This window comes from Sitophilus oryzae, unplaced genomic scaffold (assembly GCF_002938485.1).
Source record: "Sitophilus oryzae breed Bouriz unplaced genomic scaffold, Soryzae_2.0 scaffold_1396_pilon_pilon, whole genome shotgun sequence".
Classification (NCBI taxonomy): Eukaryota; Metazoa; Arthropoda; class Insecta; order Coleoptera; family Curculionidae; genus Sitophilus; species Sitophilus oryzae.
The window spans coordinates 12,392-35,102 of NW_022146055.1; the positions used below are offsets into that span (position 1 = coordinate 12,392).

At 32.3% G+C, this 22,711-nt stretch overlaps 2 protein-coding genes across 2 annotated transcripts; both read left to right on the top strand.

Moving 5' to 3' along the window:
• Positions 1 to 211: 211 nt before the first annotated feature.
• Positions 212 to 10,070, top strand: LOC115875759 (puromycin-sensitive aminopeptidase-like; the record flags this gene model as incomplete). The annotated part of the gene is made up of 4 exons (XM_030891265.1): positions 212 to 871; positions 5,564 to 5,743; positions 5,802 to 5,993; positions 9,258 to 10,070. Coding segments are annotated over 4 exons (1,356 nt in total), but the record flags the coding sequence as incomplete, so codon positions are not given.
• Positions 10,071 to 18,344: 8,274 nt separating this feature from the next.
• On the top strand, positions 18,345 to 19,145 carry LOC115875760 (branchpoint-bridging protein-like). Its single transcript, XM_030891266.1, has one exon. The coding sequence runs from the start codon at positions 18,345 to 18,347 to the stop codon at positions 19,143 to 19,145; it is 801 nt and encodes a 266-aa protein (XP_030747126.1).
• Positions 19,146 to 22,711: the final 3,566 nt, after the last annotated feature.

A 22,711-nucleotide genomic window follows, 5' to 3' on the forward strand; every position in this document is an offset into this window, starting at 1 on the left:
CCTTGGAGGACGAATTATCAAAAATCGCTTCTCAGTGCTCAATTTACGTCACTTACTAAGGTTCATATTCCTAGTACAGATTTTAACAAATTTTGATACATCTTCTATTCCTAATTTCACCCCCTTAGGGTGTGAAATTTCAAAAAATTACTATTTTCTAAAATTGACATAGCCCATTCAGTAATTTGTGTTAATTTTCCTTGTTTAATTTTCTAGGAAAGGTATGCATCTGTACCTTACCAAACATCAGTACAAAAATACGTTTACCGAAGATCTCTGGGAAGCGTTGGAAGAAGCGAGCAAAAAGCCCGTGGCCGAAGTCATGTCCACGTGGACGAAACAAAAAGGTTTCCCAGCGGTGACAGTAGACAGCCGACCGTCCCCAGGCGGTGTAACTCTTACCCTTTCCCAGAGTAAATTTACCAGCGACGGCTTACCTCCTTCCGAAAACTACATCTGGATGGCCCCCGTTTCAATATCCACATCCAAAAATCCCGGTAAAGAGGTCGCTTCGATCGTACTGAAAGAACCCAAGACGGAGTTGTTCGTACCGGACGTAAGTGAATCCGACTGGATAAAAGTCAATCCTGGAACAATCGGTTTTTACCGTACCAGGTACCCGCCGGAAATGCTGGAGCGTTTATTGCCGGCTATCAGGGATCAAACCTTACCTCCTCTGGACAGGTTGGGACTCATCAATGATTTGTTCGCTATGGTCAAGGCCGGTCACACGGGGACGGTGGAAGCGTTGAAATTGCTGAAAGCTTTCGAGGGGGAGACGAACTACAACGTTTGGTCTTCCATCAACGGAATATTGGCCAGGCTATCGCAACTGTTGGGCGGAACAGAATATAGGCAGAGTTACGAAAAGGTAAGTAAAAAAATATCTTTTCCATGGGAACTTTTTTTTTCCTGTTTGTAATAAAATCTAGGTTAATCGCAAAACATTTTCCGATGCACGTCATCAATCATATCGAAATTGTCACGAAAGCCTATAAACCTGACTAAATGAAATTTTGGCAAAAATGTTTTAAGTTTATTGTATAATTTAAGATACCGTGCAGTTCTTCATTTTACTTGCTAGAGCAAATAATGATGGTAAAATAGATGGGGCTGTTCCCCGAACATTTTGCGCTGGATGTATACCATGATAGTAAGACCCATGATTATTTATGGAACAGTTGCCTGGTACACAAAACTAGAGCAAGGGACGGCAAGGCTAAACCTGTGCAAAGTCCAGAGACTAGCATGCGTCTGCATCACAGGAGCCATGAGAACCTGTCCAACAGCAGCAATGGATGTCATTCTAGATCTAACACCACTGCACATTGTCATTGGTAGATATGCCAATGCGAAAATTATTAGAGGGGTCACTAACGGAATTAGTACTGGGAGAATTGTCAGATCAGGGGCTTGGAACACCCTCAAAAAGGAAATACGACTCCTGCAACTCCCAGTGGATGATATGCCAAGAACGTACAACTCTGAGAAACATCTCAATGTAGTATTGAGCAATAAAAAGGATTGGAAGAGCGAAACGTCTGCCCAGCAGTTAAAAGACCATACCATAACTTGGTATACTGATGCTTCCAAAACCAATACGGGAACAGGGATCGGAGTATTTGGGTCGAGAACTAAATACTCCGAACCAATGGGCACTTACCCTAGTATCCTACAGGCAGAAATCTACGCTATCGAAAGATGAGTACAACTTATCTTAGATAGGAACTATTGGAAACAAGAAATAGCCATCTTATCTGATAGTCAATTTTAATCAATTCAGTATCAATCAATTCGAAATTGGTCAAAGAATGCATAGAGAAGCTGAATAAATTAGGCAAAGAAAACAAAGTCCTCCTACTCTGGGTGCCTGCTCACCAAGGGATAGAAGGCAATGAAAAAGCAAATGATCTAGCTAGAAAAGGAGCGAACACTCCACTAACTGGACCAGAACCGTTCTGCTTTCCAAGTGGTAACCAACTCAAGGTGGAACTCAAGAACTTGGAAGATTCCGTCCGCAACCTGGAATGGGAATCTTGCAACGGTCTAAGACACTCGAAGAAGTTTCTGAAGGCTTATGATCAAGAAAAATCACAGATCTTCCTGGGTTTAAGTAAGAACAATCTTCGGATTGTCACGGGGTTTTTAACAGAACACTGTCTCCTCAATGAACACCTCATTAGATTGAAACTAAGAAGAAACGGCGAATGCAGATTCTGTGGGGAAAATGGGGAAACACCAGTACACCTCATCACTGAGTGCGCCGAGACGACAACCATTCGTGCCATGAACTTTGGTATGACTGATATTGGAGACGGAGAACTACCCTCTATAAAACCGTCCCACATACTGGTTTTTGTCAAAGCCCTGGGACTGTATGATGAGTTATAACTCAAGAAAGGGGGACACAATAGATCTGTAAGGTCGCAGTGGTTAACCCCCCTCCCACTCATTCTAAATTCTAAAAAAAATTCTAAATAATGATGGTAACAGATATTTTATTTAGAAGAAGCTGCAAAAATTTCTCCAAAAAAATCCCTTATGGGTAATTCGCCACTGCACTGCAAGAAAATCTACAAAATAAAAGAATTATTTTTTTTTGTAAACACTTCTGCATTAAACCTAAACGGACACTGCTTGTCAGAAGTTATGTTTACAGTTATACAAATTTGCCTAACAAAGAAAAAAATGCTTAACGTTTCGGAAAGTTTATCTCTTTCCGTCGTCGGAAGCAAAAAAAAATACAAAGAATAAAGAAAAAAACTATTTAAAATATTTAAATTCGAGAAACTCCAAAAAACTATTCGAGAACACTTTACTTTTTTAAAACAGATACGTCTACAAAAAACCGTTGACGTTCTGTTAAAATGACATTATATCAAGTTAAACTTCAAAATTAACAATTACTACCTGATAACAATTATTTAATAAGGTAAAACCAAAAAGCCCCAAACTTTCTGTATGATTATCTTAATTAAATTATTAAATTTTACGTATGGTATGTTTATTTATGTTATGTTCTTTAAAATCAAAGAAACGATTGTCATACATTACTAACATCTACAGGTGCATGAGCAATACATTTATTTTTATTAGATTGAATTAAAAAAGCCGTTTTTATTTTTTTTTAGAGGCTATCGCTTCTTTCATTATAATTTTGGCGTTATTAAAATTTATTCTGTGCCCTGTGTCCCATGAATGCTGACAAATCTTAGATTTGTTAAAAACTCCCTTTCTTAAATAATCTTTATGTTCTTTAATTCTAACATTTAAGGGTCTAGATGTTTCACTAATGTAAAATTTATCGCATTCACATGGTATTTGGTATATTATATTTTTTGTTTGTTGTTCTGTATTCATTGGTTTAGTATGTGATAAAATTGATCTAAGTGTATTTTGTGTTTTAAAAGATGTTCGTATGTTATATTGTTTTCCTATCCTCCTTATTTTTCCGAAACGCCTCGTATGTATGGAATTGTAAGTTGTATATATTGTGTCTATGATTTGGGGTTTGTATTTCGTTTAATGTTTATGAAATACCCATAAAGGATTTTTTTGGAGAGATGAATCCGCCACATAGATATAGACGTTTTTTGCAAAAATTTGTTTAAATCGATTTTTATTTTTCTTCGAAAATCTCCCTTTCTTAAATAATCTTTATGTTCTTTAATTCTAACATTTAAGGGTCTAGATGTTTCACCAATGTAAAATTTATCGCAGTCACATGGTATTTGGTATATTACATTTTTTGTTTGTTGTTCTGTATTCATTGGTTTAGTATGTGATAAAATTGATCTAAGTGTATTTTGTGTTTTAAAAGATGTTCGTATGTTATATTGTTTTACTATCCTCCTTATTTTTCCGAAACGCCTCGTATGTATGGAATTGTAAGTTGTATATATTGTGTCTATGATTTGGGGTTTGTATTTCGTTTAATGTTTATGAAATACCCATAAAGGATTTTTTTCGAGAGATGAATCCGCCACATAGGTATAGACGTTTTTTGCAAAAATTTGTTTAAATCGATTTTTATTATCGCCATGTTGGTCACATTGCACCGTGATCAGCAAGTTTGTCGTTTATTATTTGACAATTATCATAATGTGAGTCATTATTTTGTATACTATCGTGTCGTTGTTGAATCTTTGGGAATAATTCTCATTTTTTGACAGATTTTCATATATTTTTTTGTTTAAATTGTACTTTTAAACACAAACAGTTCTTTTAAGAACTAAATTTTCGAGTTTTTGTATTGCATTTCTTGAAATTGTGTGTTGAAAATATACCGAAGCATTTAAACAGTCGAAGCAAAGAGCTTGTAGCTTTCCTGATAAACTGTTTGGAACGAGAACGTGACAATAAGATCGTTTATTACCCTTGACTGCAGTCAGAGAAGTAAGTTTGATTGGTAAGCACCATTATACCACTTTCAAAGTTATTTCTACTTATTTTTATTTCTAGCGAGTAGCTGCTGCCTTAAATTTAAATACTGCTACTGTGAGTGTTAGTGATTACTGTAGATAAATTAATTAATTAGTAAAATATTAAAAATAAAACGTAAAAATCTTTAAAAAATTATATAATAAATATATTGTTTCCTAATTTTACATTAAGATTCATCTCATAAATCCATCATCAATCTGGCGGTGCTGTCGCCACCGGTTGTCACTCAAAGTTGATCACGTGCATCGGGAATTGTTTTGTGATTACTTATATACATTTTTAATCATTAGAACTATAAAAAAATTAATTAAAGACATAAACGTTAACATTAATTGCTTATGCCTCTACAAGCCAAGAATTGCCAATATTCTCGTTGTAAGTATAGGCTTAATACATTCTCTGCTAGTACCACATTTTTTGGAGCTTTTTTCCAAAGCAGACCTACAAAATACACAGGGAGTTTCAATATTCCGTGGACATAGAATAATTGAAGGGGTGGCTGAAATAACCAGCTTCTATGACTGCAATCAAGCGTAATAGGCACTTTTATTGCCACGTTTTCGTTCAAAATAGTTTATCAGGGAAGCTAGAAGCCCTTTGCTTCGGCATATTTTCAACACACAATTTCAAGAAATGCAATACAAAAACTCGAAAGTTTAGTTCTTAAAAGGACTGTTTATGCTTAAATGTACAATTTTTTAAAAAATAGTATGAAAATAAGCGAAAAAAAAACGAGAATTACTCTCAGAGATTTAACAACACGATATGATAATTATTGTCGAATAATAAACGACAATGTTGCTGAATACGGCGCAATATGACCAACATAGCGATAATAAAATTAGGTTTAAACTATTTTTTTGCAGCTTTAATCTAAATAAAATATCTGTTTCAATCATTTGTTCTATAAAGTAAAATAAAGAGCTGCTCAGTATCTTAAATTATACAACAAATTTAAACATTTTTACCAAATTTTGCCAGTACCATAGTTCTTCACTGATTGAACGAATTAATTAAATATATTAAACTTTCTGTTAAAGACTGACAACTGAGGTTGGTCTAATTAAAAACAAGTTTTGATCTAGAAGGTTTGTTTACTAAGTGACTATTGTTTTTATAGTACCAAAAGGAATTATTAAGCAACGTTTATAATCGCTTGGGCTGGAAGAGTAAATCTGGCGAAACTCATCTCGACACTTTACTGAGAAGTTTAATTTTGTGCCGAATGGCATTGCTAAATGATCCTAAAACTATTGAAGAGGCCAGAACAAGATTAGATAAGCATGCAGAAGGAAAAGAGGTATAATCCATTAAAAAAAAACTAATTGTTGGTGGTGAGTAATTCTGACTCTTTTCAGGTTTTGCCTGCTGACTTGAGAACTGCTTGTTATAAAGCTGTTCTTCACGCAGGAGGACAACAGGAATTTGATACTCTCTTGAAACTGTACCGAGCAACTGATCTACACGAAGAAAAGGACAGAATAAGTCGGTCGTTAGGATCGGTTAACGATGTAGAATTATTAAAGAAAGTTTTAGAGTTCGCCATGTCGGTAAGTTGTTTTTAATTCGATTTGAAATTGTTTTTAATGGCATTAAAAATTCGCTTTGAATTTAGTTTTAAAGATTATTATCGAAAAGTTCAATGTTAGTCGATGCGACATGATGACTTGCATGACCATTTTTTTTTATTTAATTAGACTTTTAATTTTTTGACATACATTTGCTAGTACAGTTTAGACATAGGGATAGGAGGACGGGGATGGGAGTATTTGGGCCGAAAACTAAATACTCCGAACCAATGGGCACCCACCCCAGTATTCTTCAGGCAGAAATTTACACATTCGAAAGATGCGTGCAATTTATCTTAGATAGGAACTATCGAAAACAGCAAATTGTCATCCTATCTGATAGTCAAGCAGCACTAGTGATGTTAATATTTCAGAAATTTTTGATTGTTGCAGGAAATTTCTGAAACTTTCGGAAACTTTCGGAAATTTATGAAATATTAGGAAATTTTACAATTTTACATATTTTTTGTCGATACAATAAAAGAATAAATTAGACAGACATTTGATACCAACAAGGAAAAAAAAACAATACCAAGTGGAAAAAAAACAATAAACATAATATTAGTTGTTATATTTTTAATAAACAATACATAACCCATAAAAGCCATAAACATAACCCATAACAAAAATCATTTATTAACATTTGTATTTTGTGCATAAACCACGAACTATAACTATGAATTAAAAAAAAACAAAAAAGCACGAAATATAAATTTAAAAAACGTAATACACAAATAACTGAATTATTCTATTCCGGAATATCAGGCGCCGAGCTGGTCCCATCTTCATAGGGTATTATAGTAGTAGTAGTACTGTCTTCCGTCAGTTTCTATTTCCAAATCAGATATATTTGATGTATCATCTGGTTCTGATTCTGAAGGATGGACCTCTACTTCCACGAGTTCTATTGGTTCTGGAGGAATTTCATGTTGTTGAATATCATGCTCCATATCCACTTTTTGTTTTTGTAGTAATAATTTATTGTTATGAGCTACGAACGTTATTTTACCGGTTCTTTGTGCAGTTAAGCGATTCCTTTTTTTAGTATGGATAAAACTGTAAGTACTGAAACTTCTCTCTGTGGCTGCAGATGACGTTGGTAAAGACAGCAGAGCAACCGCTAAATATTTCAACCTCAATTTCAACTGAGTGTTTTTTCACATTGCTTGCCACCAACTTAGACAGTCTACATTTTTAACTGACATCCAAATGTAGTCGAGAGCCCATAAACCCGATTTGACGCAATAATTTGTTACATCTGTAAAAATGGCTTATTATTGACAAACTGAGGATGATTGTTGGTGATATTGTTGATAAATTCCATAGCGGCTATGTCACATAGCCTATGTGTTCTTCATTGTTAAGGTGCTCTCCCAGGAAACAGGGGTCCAAGAGATTCGCAGCAAAATGCATCGGTTCAAGAGCCATAGGTTTTTTATTTTGTAAGGCGGAGAAGCATTCTTTTTTTTCTGACTTAAGAATCGGCATACTTGATACACTTTCGTTAAATTTTTACTCAATGTCTTGAATTTTGAAAAGAAATTTCTTGCAAAATTCGGATTTTTGCGAATATTCGCGATTTTGGGACCGAATATTTCGGAAATTTCTGAAATTTCCTGCAAAATTCGAATGAAAATATTCGCTACCAACATCACTAAGCAACACTAAACGCGATCAACTCAGTAACCATCAATTCGAAGTTGGTCAAAGAATGCCTAGTGAAGCTCAACAAATTAGGCAAAGAAAATAAAGTTCTCTTACTCTGGGTGCCTGCTCACCAAGGGATAGAAGGCAATGAAAAAGCAAATGATCTAGCTAGAAAAGGAGCGAACACTCCACTAACTGGACCAGAACCGTTCTGTTTTCCAAACGGGAACCAACTGAAAGCGGAACTGAAGAATCTGGAAGACTCCATCCGTAACTTGGAATGAGTGTCCTCCAACGGTCTAAATCACTCGAAAATGTTCCTCAGAACTTACGACCGAGAAAAATCAAAGGTTTTCCTTGATTTAAGTAAAAATAATCTTCGGATTGTCACGGGGTTTCTAACAGGACATTGTCTCCTCAACAATGAGGCGACACCTCAGTAGGCTGAAGCTGAGAAACAACGGCGAATGCAGATTCTGTGGGGAAAATGGGGAAACACCAGAACACCTTATCATTGAGTGCGCCGAGACGATGACCATTTGTGCCATGCGCTTTGGTACAGCTGTTATCGGGGATAGAGAGGTGGCGCCGTCTCAGATACTGGTTTTTGTTAAAGCCCTGAGACTGTATGATGAGTTATAACTCGTTATAACTCAAGAAAGGGGAACACACAATAGATCTGTAAGGTTGCGGTGATTAACTCCCCTCTTAAACATTCTACATTCTACTACAGTTTAAATCTCCTATCCTAAGATAGTATATTAGAAAGTTTTCTCACTAAAAAATACATTTAAAAATCGATTTTGCGCCGTCTACCAAACCAACCCAACTATCGAAAACAGGAAATAGCCATCATATCCGATAGTCAAGCAGCACTAAACGCGATCAACTCAGTAACCATCAATTCGAAGTTGGTCAAAGAAAGCCTAGATAAGCTGAACAAATTAAGCAAAGAAAATAAAGTTCTACTCTGGGTGTCCGCTCATCAAGGGATAGAAGGCAATGAAAAAGCAAATGATCTAGCTAGAAAACTCCACTAACTGGACCAGAACCGTTCTGTTTTCCCAGCGGAAACCAACTAAAGGCGGAACTGAGGAAGCTGGAAGACTCCATCAGTAATCTGGAGTAGGAGTCCTCCAATGGTCTAAGACACTCGAAAAAGTTCCTCAGAACTTACGACGTTCTACACGCGCATAAACGATAATCGGTTGGGTATTTCGCGTTCAATCTAAACAAAAAAAACTTAACCCCCAGAGACTAACCAACGCAATCAAAACACGCCTACGGCCTATTTTGATTGCTATGACTGACAACTGTAAACAAATAAAAACAGTTGTGGTAAGAAAGTAAAAAAAACAAAGTTTTGGTTTGGGTTCGGACATGATCCTGGGACCTTTTGTTCCCGAAGCGACGGCCTTACCAATGGATCCACAGCTTTTCTTGTAAAATTGACTATAGCTAGGCGTTACTTTCCGCCGTTCTTAAAACCATTCATAAAATAAGGTGACAGCAAACGGCAACATTGTTGGGTATGCGAGTTGACTGGTGGGACGTAGAAGCTTTTATAATAATTTCTGTTATACATCTATTTCTTTACAGGATGAAGTTCGCACCCAAGACAAAGTTTTCGTCATAATCGCCGTGTCGCTCAACGCCAAAGGCCGGGACCTGGCTTGGGAATTCTTCAAAACGAACTGGACCAAAATCAAGGAGCTCATCAGCGGTTCTCTGCTGACCAGTTTCGTCAAGTATCTGACCGAGAACTTCTCCACCGAGGAAAAGTTGCGCGACGTAGAACGCTTCTTCCAGGAGCATTCGACGCCCGGTACAGAAAGAACCGTTCAGCAATCAGTCGAAACGATACAGCTAAACATCAAATGGCTAGAAAGGGACGGGGAATCGATCCGGAAGTACCTTAGTTAATATTTACTGCGACCTCAGCGTGGTCACGAAAGGTTGGTTGAGATGGCAATTTTTAAATGAAGATTTTTTAGTCTAGAAACATTATTTTTATTTTATGTATTTATTGAATAAAAAATATAGAACTTAAAGTACAGTCTTTAGCGCGAAATTGTTTATTATAGAATTTCATGAGCCTGGAAAGGATAGAAAAACTATATAAAATAAAAAAAATATCAGTGTATCTATTTTCAAATTTAGCACATTTTTCTTATATCATTATACTCCTTAGTATAATTCTACTTCATTTCTACTATTCTTACGTTTTATACGGTTTTAATTTACACTTTATTTTTACATTAATTTATACTTTCTGTAGGATTGTCAAAAATTCTTAAGAGTCCATTTCACTAGTCCGAAAAAGTAGCAAAATAAGCGTCCGGCATTTAACGTGTTATGTAAAACTGGCTAGGTATTTTTACACAATAAATGAAGAAGGATATTAAAGATAAATGATTATACTATATCCGTATTGTAGCACATTTTTAGACAACTTCTTTATTTTTAAGATTTTGATGGTCAAACATCAACAAAATATTCCTTATGTTTGGACTAAATTTCCTCGAAAATAAAGACATAATTTAAAATTCTGTTACAATACTGAAATAGATTGAAGTCTTGTGATTACAGTGATATATAATTTATATGGTTTTGTAACAAATTGCTCGCTATTTTATGGCAAATGCTCTGCAAACCTTAATCAAGCGTTAATCAAAGCACGTGTGTTTGGAATTTTGGGTGTGGCTTAACTCGACAGGATCGAACTAAGCCTTAGGCAGATTTCTGAAATATAATATATATTTCCTTCAGCCACACACTCGATGTACCCGAGCCCTGAGAGCGACCCGAAAGTACATCATAATAGACTCTTAATACCAACTGGTAGTAAGCACGATTAAAAATAAAGAAGAGCTAGGTAATGATGTCTAGGGTTTGACCTTGACCGAAATTATTATGATTATCATTCCCCAGCCGTCTTTAACGTTTTTTTTTCAATCGTATATCTACTATGCCATACAATACACTGATATATGATTGCCATCTCTTACCAAATGATTTGTTAGGGCGTTGTGAAACGCAAGCCATATGAAAAAAAATCAATTATAATAGTTATCCACTTGTCTTTAGTTATCACCCTGACCCAGACAGCACAGTGACATTTTAAAGACATCTATAAGACAACTTGCTTGAACATTACTGACATCAAAGACGTCTATTTTCGCCTTTAGACGTATTAAAGGCATCTTACCAACGTCTGATGTTAAAAAACGTAACATCTTTAAGACGTCTTGAGTAAAATGTCTTTAAGATATATTTTAACAATGTACTTAAGATGTCTTTTAATGTGAATGAAAATGGGATACAATGGTGAATTATAAAATATAACACCTCCTTGGACTGGCATTGTCTTTAATTTTCAAATTAAGCATGTTTCTCTCAGATGTTACACTGACCAATATGAAATGAACAGTTAACATTTTATAATAGTGATATATCTGACCGAAACGTTATGTATTGGTATTTTCTTCTTGGACAACCACTGGAGGTACAGATGTGTATCATCACTACTATCTACAGATGTGTTATCATGCGCATCTAAAATATGAATCATAGAAATAAGATAATTGTTCAAATATATCTAACAACCTAAATGTTTTAAACTCACCTGGCTTACCTACAATATCAGCTTTAACTTCTTTGATCAGCTTTAATGATTTTGGTAAATTCTCTGATGAAACTTTATATCACGTCCCTTTGCTAAACGGTTTTGCGCGCCTTTTTACAACTCACAACAACGACAAGAACAAACATTTTCCGCGAGATTTTCCAGAGATTTTCGATCACATAACCCCACATCAACATCAACACAACCACAGAAGATAACTGTCACGCCTGTCAATCGTCATATTTGCGCTTATACAGGGTGTCATTGAAATGGTGTAAAAAAAATCAGGGGGTGATAGTACTCCTAAAAATAGTAAAAAAACGAGATAAAATTTCGAAAAAAATGCTTTGCCATAAATTTTGACCCTAAATCAAATGGTGATACTGAAAAATTATTTGGAAAAGCGGAAAGGGTAGTTTTTGCAAGGGTAGGGGGTTGTTTCGTGAATAACTTCTTAGAGGTTACTTTTTCCTACAAAAAAAGGTACTCTTGTTGCACATCGCCCAGAGCGATGGTTTTCTAGAAAATTGAAGGCAAAGAGTTTGCTCTGATGGGTTGGTATCAACATAAACTTACGAAAGTTATGGCGGTTCAAAAGTAACCAAGTAGTTATCAAATAATTAATTGAACAATCAAAATTTTATGATTTTTAAAATATCTTATTGCTTTAAAAAACGAAATAATCCACTAGATTTCTACTTCTGAGGCCACTTTGAAAGCTTTGGTTTACTCAGTGCCGATTAATACTGAAGACCAACTACGGCAACGCATTATTGACTCTTCCAATCAAATTCGGACAAACACCAAGGATATTCCACAGGGTACGCAGATCTTGGAGAAGAAGAGCAGATGTCTGCATTGAAATGAATGGTGGTCATTTTAAACATTTACGATGAATGAATTAAGGAATGCATTATTTTAATAACGAATTTTGGTAATTGGTTTATTTCGTTTTTACAGCAATAAGATGTTCTAAAAATCATGAAATTTTGATTTTCCAATTAATTATTTAATAACTACTTGGTTACTTTTGAACCGCCATAACTTTCATAAGTTTATGTTGAGTTAACAACCCATCAGAGCAAACTCTTTGCCTTCAATTTTCTCGAAAACCATTACTCTGGGCAATGTGCAACAAGAGTACCTTTTTTGTAGGAAAAAGTATGTAGTTTTCAAGAAATGAACCCACGTTGCAAAAAAAATAACCTCAAAAAAGTTATTCACAAAACAACCCCCTACCCTTGCAAAAACTGCCCTTTCCGCTTTTCCAAATAATTTTTCAGTATCACCATTTGATTTAGGGTCAAAATTTATGGCAGAGCATTTTTTTTCGAAATTTTATCTCGTTCTTTAAGCCTACAATTTCAAAACAACCGTTTTTTAAATTCACCCTTTCAGTGTCCCTAACTCCCTTAATATGCATTTTCCGCCCTATACTTATAGGAACTTTTTTTTTATTATTTTTAGGACTACTATCACCCCCCCCCCTTAAATTTAAAATTTCTAATCATTTCTAATATTTAGAGACGTCCTAAAGATGTTTTATATTTCGTCATCTTATGAATATCTTTAAAATTATGTCGAAAAGTTGTCTTATTTTAGTCTTTAGGCTTTAAGATCTAATTAAATATATAAAAAAGACGTCTTTAAGATATTATGTGCTGTCTGGGGGCTTACCTGTACTTAGCTTTTGTACTTAATTTTCATTGTTGTTTTCTTTTTAATTTTTGTAAACGGTTTATGTCATTATGCCAGTTACATGTACCTAGATTATTTTTAAGTTTTTTAATGATTTAAATGAAAATTGATTAAATGTTTTTTAAAACTACTTGTTTTTTATTTTTTCTTTATATTGGAGATTGATTTTCATTGGATTTTCCTATCTAATATATAAAATTCTCGTGTCACAGTTTGGAAGATACGGCTTGACCGATTTTGATGAACCGAATTTTTTATATATATATCGAGTAGGTCTGAGAAAGGTTGTTGTTATTCTAGGTCGTATATGCTTACGTGGATAAGTGAATCACTATGGAAACTGTCGCAAATATAGACTTAAAATAAAATATAGACTGAGCATCTCGTTCATAAATAGCTGGAAAATGCGGTCAGTTAAGTTTAGTTTAATCATCTGCTGATGATGCTAACATGGTTAGCGAAACGCGCGTCCAGTGTAAAGGTAAAAGTGTTTTGGTGTATTGTGCTGATTTAGTGTTTTATTTTGCCGTGTAACACCAAAGGTTCCAACCCCCAACTGTAATATGATTTTGTTACAAAAACCTTTATATAAATGATTATGTAATAGAAAAAGCAGCAGATTTAATATATTCTAGAATAGAGTTAAATAATTGGAATTCGATAAAAAATGCTATAATAAATACATTTTCAGATCAAAGATCGATAGACTGTGTTTTACAAGATATATTAACGTTAAGACCGAATAAAAACGAATCATCTCAACAATCTGATATTAGATTGCAAGATATGAGAAGTTTACTATTTTCAAAAATAAATATGTCTGACGATCCGCGAGAAATTAGAATATTAAAAATTAGAGAATATGATAATTTAGTTTTAAAAACATTTATTAATGGTTTAAATTATAATACACAATTAATTGTCAGATTAAAAAATCCTATTAATATCGAAGAGGCAATGAGTTATGCTTTAGAAGAAGAAAATTTTTTGTATTATAAAAATAAGACCACATTATACTGCTAATGTAAGCAGAAATAATAATAATAATTTTTCAAGACATAATAACAATTTTTCTAGAAATAATAACTTAAATAATAATTTTCAGAATAGACAAATGCATAATTCAAATTTTAATAGAAATAATTTTAATCGTTTTTGTAATCAAAATTTTAATAATTTTAATCATAATAACAATAATACTAATCGAAATAATTTTACAGGTTTTGGTCAGTTTAGATCAAATTCTGGCAATGTATATAACGTTAATAATACACAAAATTCAGCTAATAGAAGATTTACTGACTTAAATAATAATAACTTCAATAAAAATAATTTTAATAGAAATAATAGAGTAGAACCAATGGATATTTCATCTGGCAATACAATTTTAAATGATTACCAAAATAACAGATACAGTAGAAACAATCCTAATGGAAATCCATTAATATTTGAGGATATTAATAATCATACAGTACAATCTAAAAATGATAAAAATTCTGTAAATTTTCCAGAAGCTTCAACGTCAAAACACCCAACATAATAATATTAAATAATAGTAAATATTCTAATTTACCAATTATCTTTATCCCCGATATAAAAGCAAAAGTTTTAATATGTTAGAGATATATAACAATCGATCTCTATAACAGTAGATTGTTTGTTTACAGGTGATAATATTATATTGACGTTTTAGTAATAAAGTCGTCAGAAGTTTAAATATTTAAATCGAATTTATTTCAAAAGGAATTTTGTAAAAGAGATAACAAATTCAGAAGTGGAATAATCGTCCGACGTTCTTTTATGAGAAGTATGAGTGAACAGGATAGTGAAATTAGCCCAAATCCTGTACTGAAATCAAATTTTGAAAAATTTTACCGCAGTCAAGTAGAGCTGCCTATTAGTAATAATACACAGACACGACAGGGTGAGCCTGTGAATTTAAATACCGTATTGGATACGATGCAGGCTATAATCCAACAAAATGCCATTATACTGCAAATGATGAACGACCGTCAAAATCAACAACGGGATATTCCAAATTATAATATGCCTGATTTTTCGAAATCCATTCCATTTTTCGACGGTATTGACTTGAAGAAAAGTAAATTTTGGTTAGAAAGTATAGAAAGTGCCGCACAACTCCATAACTGGCCTCCAGCATTTATGTTGGAAACTGCGCTTTCTCATTTAAGTGGAGTAGCATACCATTGGTATGATTATAGAAGAGAATACTTAAATTCTTGGAGACAATTCAGATAGTTTATGATTTATTATGTATCATCATTATGGTAATTATGTATCACCGTTATGTTAATTATGTATCATCATTATGGTAATTATGTATCATCATTAGGTTAATTATGTATCATCATGATGTTAATTATGTATCATCATTATGGTAATTATGTATCATCATTATGTTAATTATGTATCATCGTTATGTTAATTATGTATCATCATTATGTTAATTATGTATCATCATTATGCTAATTATGTATCATCGTTATGTTAATTATGTATCATCATTATGGTAATTATGTATCATCATTATGGTAATTATGTATCATCGTTATGTTAATTATGTATCATCATTATGCTAATTATGTATCATCGTTATGTTAATTATGTATCATCATTATGGTAATTATGTATCATCATTATGTTAATTATATATCATCATTATGGTAATTATGTATTATCATTATGTTAATTATGTATCATCATTATGCTAATTATGTATCATCGTTATGTTAATTATATATCATCATTATGGTAATTATGTATCATCATTATGGTAATTATGTATCATCGTTATGTTAATTATGTATCATCATTATGTTAATTATGTATCATCGTTATGTTAATTATGTATCATCATTATGGTAATTATGTATCATCATTATGTTAATTATATATCATCATTATGGTAATTATGTATTATCATTATGTTAATTATGTATCATCATTATGCTAATTATGTATTATCGTTATGTTAATTATGTATCGTCATTATGTTAATTATATATTATGAACCTATTGCTAGCTTATTGTATTATTATGAATTTCTTATGGTCTTTATGTCATTGTTATGTTTCTTATGTCATTATTATGTTTATTATGTCATTATTATGTTTATTATGTCATTACTGTGTTTCTAATTTTACTATAGATCTATTGTTATTTGTTATCGATCGGGGCGAGCGAGTGTCAGGTTGGCCGATCTGTTAGAGATATATAATAATCGATCTCTATAACAGTAGATTGTTTGTTTACAGGTGATAATATTATATTGACGTTTTAGTAATAAAGTCTTCAGAAGTTTAAATATTTAAATCGAATTTATTTTACAAGGAATTTTGCAAAAGAGATAACAAATAGATACAGGTAGTGGAAAAAGTTTTATTAAACCAGAATTAGCATATACATTTTATTCTAAATATATTAAAAATGAAACATTTTCAGTAAAGGCAGCTCACACAATATCAGTTCATGATAAAGTAATAAATATTCCTATTTTTAGTTGTTTCAATACAAAAGGTTTTCATAAATTTTACTTATTTGATTTTTCTCATAAATATGATGGTTTAATAGGTATAAAATTTATAATTCAAATAAACGCAATAATAGATATAAAAAATAATTGTTTACATACATCTAAAGTTAATATACTAGTTTATTTTGCCAATAAAAATATTGATATTTCTAAAAATAATCATTTGCCTTACGAAATAATTTTACCAGCTAGATTTAATATTAAAACAAAAATACCAGTAAATTTTTCAGAAGGTTTAGGAATTTTAAAATATAGATTATTTGGAAAAGCTGAATCCCCAGAAGCTCTTGTAGAAATAGATAATTATTTTGCTACAACAATGTTAATTAATCCTTGTGAAAATCCAGTAAAATTAATTTTTAATGAACCTGTAGAAATAGAATTAATAAATCAAACAGTATCTAATTATTTAGAAAAATCAGAAAATAATATTTCAGAACTCAATAAAAATTTAGATACACTGAAAAAACAAAATTCTAAAAATACACATTTTAATAATTCTAAAAATAAGTTACGTAATAAAAATAGAAAAGGAAATATATAAATCATTGTAAAATTAATAAAAAATTAGGTCATGAAATTAGTAGTAATAAATTAAAATATAACTTCAGTAAAAATACTAAAAGCATATAGCAATACTTTCGCATGTTTCTAATAATAAAACTAATTTAAAAAATACTTCTTTAAATTCTCTTAAAAATAATAAAAAATCTGGTTACAAAATAAAAATACTAAATATAATTTAAAAAATATATCTTTTGATCAATGTAATAATAATAAAAAGAAATATTTTAATTATAAGAGATTTCGTAAAAAACATAAAAATTTAAATAAAGAGTTATAAAAATTCTTATTATATAAATTCAAATAAAAATAGAAAATTACATTTAGTTACACCAGTTATATGCAAGAAAACAGCTGCTTAAGTCCAAGAATACGGAGAACGCTTAATAAACGCTTTCAATCATACAAAACTGTAAGGTCTCGTAAGAGCACCGCCTTTTGCTATGTGTCTCTGCCAAGTGCACGTTGTATTTTACTAAATAAATTTTTTAAAAACAACACTCGTCGTACAAGTGATTTAATTGGCGCAGTCGGTAGGATCATGTTGTTTCCCAGTTTCGAGTCTCGCATCGTGCGGTAGATCTGTGAAATTCGCGGTTTTTCAACCCCTAAAACGTGATTTTTACGAACAAATTACTTCGAACTTTCTGTGGCGATCACTACCAAGCAGAACTGTGCTGAGCGAGCTACATTCGAGGCAGTGCAGTGAAACCTGTGAGAGTAAGAGGATCAACCCCAACAGAAATAGACGAACCACCACCAGGCGAGCAGATAGCAGAAGTCCGGTGAAGGAAAGAAGCTTATCAAGGTAGGTGCCATTTCCTTTTCGCCTCTCCTGAACCCTCTGTATAAGGAGTCAGTCTAGAGATAATTATAGGTCGCAACTTATCGAAAGCACTAATTTACAAAGAAAAATCAATCAATCAATAAAATAAAACGAATTAAATAAAAATATATGAACAATCTAGAAACGATTGTTGAACAAATCAATAATTTAAGTTTAAGTGAAAATAATTTAAATACAAAAATGCAAGGTTCCAGTAGCCAACAACCCAAAATAAATTGGGACATTTTTAAATCTAAGCTAGACAATATTAAGACGTATGATGGCAATAGTAATACGTTAAATAAATTCATTTTTAAATGTGAAAATTTAATGTTAAGATATAACAACATTGAAGACGATGAATTTAAACAACACATTTTCGAATGTATCCATTCTAAGTTAGTCGGTAAGGCAGAACTAATGGTCGGCAACAGAACCGAACTCAGTAGTTGGGATGCCGTAAAAGCTGCTCTTATTCAGTGTTTTTCGGATAAAAGAGATTTAGACTGTCTTATACAAGAACTAACCAGGATGAGGCCATTTACGGGTGAACATTTGACAAGTTTTGGCAACAGAATTCAACTTAGTAAAAGTAGTGTAATTCAAAGGGTGAGCAATGACACCAGCCTTTCAACAGAGCAAAAGATTTGTCAAATTAGTCACTACGATAAAACCGCTTTAAATACTTTTATAGCAGGGTGTAGTGGTCAATTACGAAATAACATGTATATTATAAAAACAGAATTACTAGAAGATGCGATAGCTTTTGTTGATGAGTTTGAAAATTTCGAAAGATTATACGGTAGTAAGCAAAATACAAATTTAAATCAAAAACCGAATAATCAATCAATGCAAAGACCGAATCCAAATTTTAGAAATTTTCAAAATAATCCTCAAAATAATTTCCAAAATCAACCAAATTTTAACAATTATAACAGAAACCAAAATTATCAACAAAATTACAACAAACAATATAACCCTAATTATCAACAAAACCCAAATTTTCAATCGAAACCAGTTTTTCCAAGTCAACCTATTGATTTACCCCCATCTCGACAAGTACCCCAAAGAGTTCCCACTAACAGAGAAGTTTTCGGACCCCCTCGTAATGTCTTTAAACCTAGACCTATACCTCCACACGAACAGACTAAACCTGAACCGATGTCGACTACATCACACGTTCCTTCTACGATGTATAGTAAAAGAAATTCTCACATATAAAATTTTAGGCCAAATTACCAACAAAATCCAAACCAAAATTTTATGTTCCAAGAAGTTTATTCTGACGAAAACGATTATAATAATTATAACGATTCTGATTACAATAATCAATATTGTTCTCAAGACTATAATCAATATTATTCTGATGAAAATCAATACGATCAAAATAACGAATATTTCGAAACCGAAAATTTCGAAAAATCAAACAAATAATGACTCTTCGCAATCGAAAGAAAATTTTACGGAGCCGAGCCTCCAAAAGACAACGACATGATAGAAATTAAAAACCCTAAATTAAAACTACTAATAGACACTGGAAGTTCTCGATCAATTTTAAGACCATGTATAGCCGAAGAATTTTTTCCAGATTGTATATATCAGACAACCAACATCATAAAAACAGCTGTAGGTAGCCAAGCGGCTCAATATCAAGCCGATATTAATTTTTCAGATTTTAAAAATAATCACGAAATTAAATTCATTCTTTTTGATTTTCATGATTATTATGACGGTGTTTTAGGACTGTCAGATCTGATAAAAATGAATTTAAACATCGATTTAAAAAATAAAAAATTAATTGGACAAAACATCGAAATTCCATTTAAATATAGGCAACCTAAAGAGACAAGTTTTTCATTTTCTGTAAACTCACATGAAAAAATTATAAAAAAAATTCCGGTAAGCGTATTTAGTGGCGATATAATAACAATTTCAGGCACGAAAAATGATTTATATATACCCCAAATTTTATCATATGCTAAAGAAGGATTTGCTCCAATCGAGATGCAAAATTTAACGAACAAAACAATTTGTGTTACTTTAAATGAACCGATACCAGTGAACTCGTTTCAAGCAAATCTTTACGAAACATATACTGTCGCAAATTTTAAATCTCGGGTGACTAGATTAACCCAAAACCACCCAAACTATCCCAATAAAAACAACCCGTATATTAAGGATTTGATAAGAACATCACACATGGATTCCGAAGAAAAACAACAGAAGATCCAATACAAGAAAGGAAAATACAACCAAGCAACAGACGCACTCTCCCGAATTCCTCCGAGTACTGAGCTGAATGCTTTAGAAACCTCATCGATATGCAACAATCCAGGCGATATAGACGAAACTATCGAAGAACTGATAAGACACGAAGAGAATCTACCAGACATAAGTGAACTAGAGATAGAAGACTTTCTAAAACCGAAACCCAAAATTAATATAATATCGAATGTTTTAATACGACCAGCAGATAAACCAAAACAAAAAGATTCAGAAGATCTAGAAACTGTCCACACAGCGGAAGAAGATCCGATATTTGGAATACCAATATCTGAACGTTCGTTAAATACCTATAAACACCAAATAATTATGACAAGTGGCGATATCGAAAATCTTCAATATAAATTCGAAAAAGTATTTGAAAATACGAGAGTATACGTCACGATTTCAAAAAGAAATTCAAAGGAAAACATTATAAAATTGCTAAAAGAATTTATAGACATAAAACAAACATATGCGCTATATTTTAAAGATCCAATTTTAGCACGTAATTTCACAATTACTCTCCAAAAACTATTTAAAAATTCTTCCTACAAATTTATACATTGTTCCAAAATTCTTACTGACGTAGAAACTTTAAACGACCAAAAAGAAAAATTAAATCTCAGATTTACTACCACCAAAACATGCCACCGCGGAATTAATGAAATGAAGCAATCTCTCACATCTAAATATTACTGGCCGAAAATGTCAGAACATATCGAACATTACATTAATAATTGCGAAGTCTGTCAGAAAAATAAATACGACAGGAATCCGCCTGTTATAAAATTCAATCTGACCCCAACCACATCCAAACAATTCGAACACATACACATCGACACCTTTAAAATATCGAACGAAAGTTACCTAACTATAATTGATACATTTTCTCGATACGGTCAAGCGTACCCACTAAAATATCTTACAGGACCAGCTGTCCTAGAAAACATTTTTAGCTTTATTACCCATCACGGTATACCTAACAAAATAACGACTGATTGCGGTACGGAGTTTAAAAACAAAGAAGTGGAAGATTTTTGTAAGATTCATAAAATCGAACTACATTACACCACAAGCAAAAACAGTAACTCGAATTCACCAGTTGAGCGATTCCACTCCACGCTAATCGAACATTACCGTTGTCTGAAGGAATCGAACACCCAATTTACCCCAGACCAGTTAATAAAAAGAGCGATTTTAGGTTACAACAATTCTATTCATAGTGTAACTAAACACACTCCATTTGAGATAATAAAAGGTCATATCGATAGTATTGATCCATTCGATCTAAACGATCAATTAACTGTATCAAATTACGTAAGTAACCATAAAGAAAATGTAAAAGAATTATATCAGAATATACAAAGAGTAAACGCGGAAACAAAGGAGAAAATAATAAGTAAGCGAAACGATAAATGGTCAGAGCCACCGAAATATAACACCGGTACAGCCTACGTCAAAACAAAAGCTCGTAGTAAAGACCAACCGCGCTTTAAAAAGACGGAAATCAAAGACGAAACCGATATAAAACTAATAACCGACAAAGGGACTTACCACAAAAATCTGTTTAGAAAACCTAAAACTAAACAAAATTTAAAATTTCAGGGAAAAATGACAAAGATCCTCCTGATAAAGATCCCAATCCTAGTACTTCTCGTACTCCCTGTATATAATACAGAAGAAATATCTTTAAGTAGAATTAAGAATCCTATTTTACCTATGAAGTTAGGAAATGCTAAACTCATATATAGCAAGCATACTTTTTTCCATTATATAGAATTAAAACCTATTTTTAAGCAGCTACTTAACATAGAAAAATATTTTAACGACTTAAAAAGTCATATAACTCACGAAAATATTACTCACCATATTTCATATCATGGAATATCTCAAAATGCTATCATCCAAACACAATTTCTAATCGATATAACACAACAAAAACTTAGAAATTTAAATCCACATTTTAGAAATAAAAGAGGATTAATTAAATTATAGGGGAAAGTAAATAAATGGCTTTTGGCTCTCTCTAGACTCGAAGATGGAGATATATATATATATATATATATATATATATATATATATATATATATATATATATATATATATATATATATATATATATATATATATATATATATATATATATATATATATATAATAAAAGCTAGCTATTCATTAGAGAATAAGCAAAATCAGCTATCAATGAATTGAATTTACAAATATCGTTGTCGAAAAAATATAATTAAAAATTATAACAGAAACAATTTTTACTTTTAAATTCAAACCAGCAAAAAGCTAGAGCAAGGTTACAGTTTTTAAAAGAAACGATTTGATAAGAGAATAAACAGAACTGCAAGAGATTACATCAGTCTTCAAGGTATTATATCACACATTAACTTAAGCAACTGGAACTTAATCACGTTCCATGATAATAGAGAGGACGGTATTACGTTTGCTACAAGATTAAATACGTTACATAATGCCGTAATAGCGAGCAACGAACTCGAAGAAAATATCAATTA